Here is an 8,820-nt window from a genome sequence, read left to right as displayed (position 1 = left end):
AGCAAACCAAAAAGGAGAAGGACTAAGACATCTTTCAATGTTAATTAAGCACCTGCTAAAGACTAGGCTCAGTGCTAGGGGCTTTGATGTAATGCTTTTTTTTTTAATTAAAAATTTTTTACCTTATTATTATTATTATTATTATTATTTTGGAGGGCGGGGGCAGAGACGGAGGGAGAGAATCTTAAGCAGGCTCCACACCCAGCCCTGAGATCAGGACCTGAGGGGAAATCAAGAGTCAGTGGTTTAACCGACTGAGCCGCCCAAGCACCCCTTGATGTAATGCTTTTCAATCTTCAAAAAGTTACAAACACAGAATCTTGTTCAGATGTGTTGCAGACTGGTGGATTTATTTATTCACCACCTACTTGCCACTTAACCTCTAGGTCTCAGTTTCCTCAACTGCGAGATGGAGCTAAGAAGAGCATTTCCTGCATAATTTTGCCAGAATGAAATGATTCACGTACAGAGGCGAGTTTAGGTAAGGGCCCGAGAAATACCAAGCGCTGCTGTTAGCATCACTGTTTACCTGGCAAGATTCCAACTGTTGGATGAGAGGGTGATTGAAAAACACAGAGCTCCAATGCTCGTGGTGCTCTCGGAGATGCACCGAAACCATACACCCAAGAGCCCCAGTGGTCTGAGAGACAAGCTCTCTAAACAGAAAAGAACAACACTCCTAGCCTGGCCTTTTCCAAGACCGGTACGGGTCCTCCCAAGAATTCAGTTCCAGGCTTCTGGAGGGCAGCCTGGCTGGCGTGGGGTCTGGGGTCCAGCGAAGGAAGGAGGGAAAAGGGAGGCTCATTCGGCACTGCAGGAGGCGGGCGGGGCGAACAGCTGGGACAGAGTTCCCACCCGGGGTGCATTGGGGAGGGCGGCAGGGGCGGGGCGGAGTGGGGGCGGCAGGGGCGGGGCGAGCTGGGCGGGGCAGGCGGGCGGTCCTGCGAGCTTAGCGGCAGGGACAGGCAGGGACGTCGCCCGCTCAGAGCTCAGCCGAGGAAGAGGACCGAAGAGCCATGCTTGCGGCGGTGGGCTGCCTGGCGGCCGCCGTCTGGACAGTGCTCCATCTCCGCGCCCTCCTGCTGGGTGCCGTCGCCTTTCTGTTCTTTGCTGATTTCCTCAAAAGACGGCGCCCAAAGAACTACCCGCCAGGTCCCCTACCCCTGCCCTTCGTGGGCAACTTCTTCCATCTGGACTTTGAGCAGTCGCACCTGACGATTCAGCGGGTAGGAGCGGGAGAAGGTGCAGGGCTGTGCCCTGACCCTGACCTGCAGGACAGGGGCCATCCCGGGGATCGAGGGCGGGAGGCTGGGGGGCTGTGCAGCTAACGCAGGTTACTTGGTAAATCCTGCGTTGAGCCTCGGTTTCCTCACTGTCAACTGGCATGATTACACCTGCCCTTTCTAGAAGTGAAATATTATTCACTGTTTACTATTTAAGGGTACCAGACATGTTACATTCTTTAACCCATTTAATTGTGTATCTTGTTAAATGTTATTGGAACATCCTATTGATAATATGATCACTTTGTCCTCTTTAATATTTTTGTCGGGGGGGGCGGTGGTTTTGTTGGGAAGCTGTACTTACCTTCTCGGCTCTATTTCCTGAGTATAAAATGGTAAGAGTACTACCTAAATCCTCGCCACTTGTCAGTAGCTGAGCCCCTCCCTTTCAGTCTCCTCTCCCTGCTATCTGTTCTCACTAAAGTAATTTGTTCTAAAATGTCCCTCTTCTTAAATTTTCTTAGTGCTTCCCCACTGCCTTCCAGAGTTAAGAAGAGTTCCAAGTGGATCCCTAACTCAGCCTCTTTCCACCTTTTTATAATCATGTCCCACCAGGGTTTCCCAACTCTGGCCCTTCTGATTTTCTTAAAATTCCCTCCAACATCCAACCCTCTCTTAAAAATCCTCAGCTGGCTTCCTGTCACTCAGCTAGGTACCTCTGCTACCTATCACTACCTAGCTGAGTGACAACACTGTGGTAGGTGTCTGTGAAGGTTAAATAAAACCATCAATGGTCAAACATGGCTTTTAGTAGGTGCACAACAGATACTAATTCCCCTTTTCCTAGACGTACCTAGAGCACTTTAAACACATACTTCTATACTCAAGTACAGATGGAGAAGGTTTTATCACTTTTTTGGAGAAACCCCCAGTTGGTAACACTAAATGACAGGATTAGTCACAGAATTTTAAAGCTAGGCTCCTAAACCTATACCCTTGTTTAAGAAATATGTTGTTTAGGGGCTCCTGGCTGACTCCGTCGGGGGAGTGTGCGACTCTTGATGTTGGGGTTGTGAGTTCGAGCCCCAGGTTGGGTGTAGAGATTACTTAAAAATAAAATCTTTTAAAAAAAGAAATAAATATGTTGTTTAATTTCCAAGTATTTGGAAATTTTCCTGCTTTCCTTCTATTAATGATTTCCAGTTTGATGTCGCTGTGGTGAAAGAACATATTCTGTATAATTTCAGGTCTTTGAAATTTGCTAAGGTTTGTTTTATGACCCAGGATACAGTTCCATGCATGCTTGAAAAAATGTATGTGTTCTGCTATTGCTGGGCGGAGTGTTCTATATATATCAATTAGATCTCGTTGGATGATCCTGCTGTTTAGTTCTTCTATACCCTTCTATACCCTGACCTCTTATCTATTGATTCGGTCAATCACTAGGAGAGGCATGTTGAAGTCTCCAACTATAATTGCAGCTTTGTCTATTTCTCAATTCAGTTCTGGTAGTTTTTCCTTTATGTATTTGCCATCTCTGTTATTTGGAAGATACACATTAAAATTATTATATCATCTTGGTGAATTGACTCTTTTGTTATTATGTAATGTCTCTCCTGATCCCTGGTGATTTTCGTTGCCTGAACTTTAGCTGATGTGATACAGCCATACCAGCTCTTTTTTTGATGATTATCTGCATGGTATATACTTCATCCTTTCACTTTTAACCTATTTGTATCGTTATATTTGAAACGAGATTCTTGCAGACAGCATATAGGTGGATCATTTTTTTTAATTCTGCCAATCTCTGTCTTTTATTTTTTTAAAGATTTTATTTATTTGAAAGAGAGAGAGAGAGAGAGAGAACAAGCAAGGGGAGCAGTAGGTGGAGGAAGAGGCACGCTCCCCACTGAGCAAGTCTCAATGCGGGACTCGATACCAGGACCCCAGGATCATGACCCGAGCTGAAGGCAGATGCTTAACTGACTGAGCCACCCTGGCGTCCCAATCTCTGTCTTTTAATTGGTGGATTTAGATCATTATATTTAATGTAATTATCAATAAGTTAATACTTAAGTCTGCCATTTTATTATTTATTTTCTATTTTTCTCCTGTTTTTTATTCCCCTATTTCTCCTTTTCTGTCTTCCTGTGGGTCACTTGAACATTTTTTTAAGAATTCCATTTTAATTTATTTATAGTGTTTTTTAGCATATCTCTGCATTGTGTTTAAGTGTCTGCCTAAGGATTACAAGAGGCACACATAGCTTAATGCAATCTACTAGTATCACCATTTTACCATGTCAAGTACAATATAGATGCTTTACAACCATTAGGTACTTTTATCCTCTCCTCCCTGCTTTACAATTAATTATCTTAAATATTATGTCTACATATATTGAGAACCACATCAGACAATATTATAAACTTGCTTTTAACTGTTAAACACTTCTTTTAATTCAAGAGAATAGTCTATTTATCCACTTACCCTTTATGTTGCTCTTCCTTCATTCCCAAAGTTCCAAATTTTCTACCATTATCACTTCCTTTCTACCTGAGGAACTTTCTTTAGCCCTTCTTTTAGAGCTGGTCTGCTGGCAAAAACTTTTCTTAACTTTCCTTTACCTAAGAATGTCTTTATTTTGCCTTCATTTCTGAAGTATATTTTCACTTAATGTAGAATTCTAGATTGACAGTTTCTTTCATTCAACATTTTAAAATGTTGTACCACTTCTTTCTGGCCTCTGTAGTTTCAAATGAGAGATTTGCTGTGATTTGAATTGTTGCTCCCCATAAGTAATAAGTTGTTTTTCTCTGCCTGATGTCAAGACTTTTTTGCCTTTTTTTTTTTTAAGATTTTATTTAGTTATTTGAGAGAGAGAGAGAATCTGAAGCAGATCCGTGCTGAGTGCAGAGTCTGACCTGGGCCTTGATATCACGACCAAGAAATCATGACCTGGGCTGAAACCAAGAGTCGGACACTTAACTGACTGAGCCACCCAGGTGCCCCAGGTTTTTTTGCTTTTAGTTTTCAAAGATTTGATTATGGTATGTCTTGGTGTTGATTTCTTTGAGCTTATTGGGTTATTAGATCTGTAGTTTGATCTCTTACCAAATTTGAGAAGTTTTCAGCCATTATTTCTTCAAATATTTTTTCAATTCCACATCCTTTTTCCTCTCTTTCTGGGACTCTTGGATGGCGATGGTTCAAGTGTTAGATCTTTTGTTATTCTAATATAGATCCCTGAGGCTCAGTTTTGTTCTTTTCAATCTATTTTCTCTGTGTTGTTCAGATTGGATACAGTCTATTGATCTGTCTTCAGTTTCATTGGTTCCTTTGTCATTCCTATTCTGCTGTTGAGTTGCTCCATTAAGTTTTTTCTTTGGGTTATTGTATTTTTTAAGTTTTAATTTTTCCCTTTGGTTCTTATATATATTTTTATTCCTTTGGTAAGATTTTCTATTTTTTTTAATTTTTTAAAGATTTATTTTATTTATTTGAGAGTGGGAAGAAGCAGAGGGAGAGGAGAGGGGAGAGAGAGAGAGAGAATCCCAAGCAGACTCTGCGGTGAGCGTGGAACTTACTGCAGGGCTCAATCTCATGACTCTGAGATCATGACCTGAGCAGAAATCAAGAGTCAGACGCTTAACCAACTGAGCCACCAAGGTGCCCCCAACTATTTTCAAATGTTTTTGAGAATATTTGTAATTGTTTATTGAAACATATTATACCTGATTTAAAATCTTATTCCTATAATGCCAACATCTGTGTCATCTCAGTATTGGTATCAACTCATTCAAACAGATTTTCTTGGCTCCTGGTAAGGTGAGTAATTCTGGAATATATCCTGGACATTTTGTGTTTTATATGACTTGGGACATGTAAATTCTTCCATTTTGGCAGAGAGTCAACCTGTTTATGGTCAGAAGCTTACTTTTGTGGATAGTGGTTCAAATGTCAGTTTAAGTTATAAAGCCTCTATAGCACTTCTAGTCTTCCCCACTTATGTGTTATCCACCCACAGAGGACTCCATCCTACATTCTCGTCAGTGAAGGCTGGGGAGAATGAGAATGGGGACAAAAGACAACTCCCCCCTGCCCTGGGTACGATAGCCTCTTCCTTACTGCAGGGAGGATGGAAGTCAGAGATCTATCCATATCTGCTCCATGGGAAAAAAGCATCTCCTTATTTCTGTAGAAGGGTAGAAATTAGAATTCCCCCTCTTAACCCCTCCAGTTTGGGGGTGATAGTTACAGTTCAGCTCACAGACTGGGCAGGCAAGGGGCATCACCTTGTTGCTACAAAGGTAGGGTAAAGACAAGTTCCCACCCATGTTTTCCACTGATGCAGCCCCCATTAGGGTGGGGGAGAATCACATCTTTTTTCATGGTGTTGCCTCCAGAACAGGGAAGTAGAAAGGTTAAAAAGTTTCTGTCCTATTAGGCCAGGCCTTTTCTGGCACTTTGGCTAGAGAAAACAGGACTTTCTTGGAGTTATTTTTGTCTGTGCTAATTAGGGTCATGATTAGTAGAAGAAGTAAAATGGAAATGCTTTTACTCAATCTTGTCTGGAATCAGAAATTTGATCTGTGCCTTTGTTTTACCATTAAGATAGAGCTAATTAGAAAGGGTAAATGATTTGCCGGTCATAAAACTGGCTAGTAATGAAACTGAGGCTAGGATCTTATCTGTGGCCTGATGTTTTCTCAAGTCAGACTGTCAAATTTTACTCCATATAGGTTTGCATTTTTTAAGTTTTTGTTTGTAAAACAAATGGAGTCAAATGGTTCATTCAGTTATAATGAAATTTACATTCTAGCAATTTGGAAACATTAAGTACCAACTATTTGCTAGGTCTTATATCAGGATTTATATGTTTTCATTTAATCTTCACAAAGGACACAAAAGTTAGGTATTATCTGGTGGTGGTTCCATTTGGCCATTGAGGAAACTGGCTGAAAACAATAAAGTCATTTGCTTGAGTTATTCAGCATAGATAATGGCAAAAGAAGGACTGGAATCCAGGACGATTTGACTCATAGACCTATTCTCTATTTATGCCACTTGACTTTTCATGATAGAGGATAATTGATTTATTCATGAATTAATTTATTTAATACACATTTATGAAGTGTTTACCATAGGACAGCCACAACGCAAAACAGTGTATGATGAAATGTGTGGTGTAGACTCAGGGTAACCAAATGAGGTATCAGTAGATAGGATCATGGAGAATGGGAAGCCCTAGAGATAACCTCTTGTAGAATATTGGAATAAATTGGACTGAGCTTTAAATGAATGTTAGGCAAGTGGCTAAGTGGAGTTAAGGGGAGAGGATATTTTAAATGTGCGGAAGTGGCATGAGCCAAAACACGGCAGCAGCACAGTGAAGAAACTAGCCTGTTTAAATGGCATGAAGGGAACTTTTCTTCTGTTATTTCCCCTATTTTCTAAACTTTCTCTATCATAGCTATATGACCTATTAGAGGAGTATTTATCTAAGTAAGAGAAAACTTTATTGGACCAAAGTGGGAAAATGGTAGATAAGGTAGATAAATGTATTAGTTAGGATACACATTAAGGCTTATAACAGAGACCCCAAAATGCAATGGTGTAAAAAAATATTAAAATTTACCTTTCTCCCACAAATGAGTTCAGATGTAGGCAGGAAGGCCAGGAGCGAGAAGCTGCTTTATACCTCGAGGTCATCCAAAAACTCCAGTTCCTTCTATGTTGTAGCTCTGGTCCTGCAACACCTTCGTGTGTGAGTTCTGCTCCACAGAAAGAGGAAAAGGGAAGGTGGTGAGCAAGCAGCTTTCATTTAAGGCTGAGACCCAGAAGGTGCACACATCACCACTACTCCTGTACCATTGGCTACACCTGGAGAAGCTGGGCATGAGGTTTTTGATTGGGAAGTCATGTGGCTCGTTAATATTTAGGGAGTGCCATCACTCAGAAGAGAGTATCTTCATCCTTTCATTTAAGGATGAAACCTAGAGAGTTAGAAAGAGCCCAAACTTTATGTGCCCAAGCTATGTGCGAAATCTCTGTGCCTCCTTTTCTGAAAACTGAAAATGTTTTCAGGATTGTTAAAAGGATCAAATAACCCCATGAATATCAACTTGTTGCCAGGGTGCCTAGCACATAGTTGATGCTTATTTCTATATCTATACCACTCTTCCCTTTTCTTTAAAAAGTTGATAGCAAGGGTGCCTGGGTGGCTCAGTTGGTTAAGCGACTGCCTTCGGCTCAGGTCATGATCCTGGAGTCCCGGGATCGAGTCCCGCATCGGGCTCCCTGCTCAGCGGGGAGTCTGCTTCTCCCTCTGACCCTCTCCCCTCTCATGCTCTCTTTCACTCTCTCAAATAAATAAATAAAATCTTTAAAAAAAAAAAAAAAAAAAAGTTGATAGCAAGAAATTCAAGGAAAGCCACTATTGTTGCGTATAAGGCATCCCCTGTCTGGCCTCCTTGCTGGATGGGCTCCATTATCCCACTCTCTGGCCTCTTCCCCTTCATTCCTTTGTCAATATCTTACCAGAGTCCCTTTGCTAAAATATGCTCCCAAATATATCAATAACAATAAATAACTTTATTATTAATATTAGTATTAGGGCTAATCCTGCCATAACCTCCATTTTATAGATTTGGAAACTGAGACACAGGGAAGGCAAATAACTTGCCCCCAAATCACACAGAAAGTCACAGGTGAATTCAGATTTGTAGGACTTCACAATCCAAGCTCTTAAATACTCACTTACATTATGTCTCCTAGTCAAACATCTCCAGACTTCTAATTACAAACAAAACAGGATTCAAACTATTTCACCTGGCATGAAGACTCTCCTCAATCTAGCTCAGATTACCTTGCCAGCCTTGTCTCCTATCTCCTTACTCAAATGAGGAGATACTTTTCCCAGGAACCTGTCCTAGCGCCTGGGCCCCCTATGTGCTTAACTTGCCCTCATCGAATGATTTATTGTACAGAATAGTAAAAATAAGAACTGATTATTTTTCCATATACTCCATTAGACTGTGAGCTTCTTTTTTTTTTTTTTTTAAGATTTTATTTATTTATTGGGATCACTATCCTTCTGTTTGAAGTACATCATTTAGGATTTCCTTTAGAGAGGGTCTACGGGTGACAGAGAGAGAGACAGCGAGAGAGGGAACACAAGCAGGGTAAGTGGGAGAGGGAGAAGCAGGACTCCCACCGAGAAGGGAGCCCGATGCGGGGCTCGATCCCAGGACCCCAGGATCATGACCTGAGCCGAAGGCAGACGCCTAACGACTGAGCCACCCAGGCACCCCTAGACTGTGAGCTTCTTTAAGAGCAGATCCATGCCATATACTAGATTTTCAAAGGATTCTGTGACTCAGAAAAGAGTAAGAACAGTTGTTAATGATGCTTTATTCCTTATTTACTTAGGTCTGTTTTCTTTCCCTTCCCTTCCCTTCTCCCTTCCCTTCCCTTCTTTCTTCTTTCTTTCTTTTCTTTCTTTCTTCTTTCTTTCTTTCTTCTTTCTTTCTCTTTCTTTCTTTCTTTCTTTCTTCTTTCTTTCTTTCTTTCTTTCTTTCTTTCTTTCTTTCTTTCTTTC

General features: G+C 41.2%; 1 protein-coding gene across 1 annotated transcript in view; it reads left to right on the top strand.

The window, feature by feature from the left end:
* Positions 1-945: 945 nt before the first annotated feature.
* LOC110571781 (cytochrome P450 2J2) overlaps positions 946-8,820 on the top strand; it is a 34,736-nt gene continuing 26,861 nt past the window's right edge. Inside the window, exon 1 of the mRNA XM_021679941.1 lies at positions 946-1,226. Coding sequence (XP_021535616.1) covers positions 1,017-1,226 — 210 coding nt within the window. The 5' untranslated portion in view covers positions 946-1,016. The remainder of the gene's footprint in view (positions 1,227-8,820) is intronic.

The sequence above is a fragment of the Neomonachus schauinslandi genome, chromosome 4 (genome assembly GCF_002201575.2).
Source record: "Neomonachus schauinslandi chromosome 4, ASM220157v2, whole genome shotgun sequence".
NCBI classification, from domain to species: Eukaryota; Metazoa; Chordata; class Mammalia; order Carnivora; family Phocidae; genus Neomonachus; species Neomonachus schauinslandi.
The sequence above is the reverse complement of the archived record's forward strand: the minus strand, read 5'-3'. Positions and strand labels throughout refer to the sequence as shown.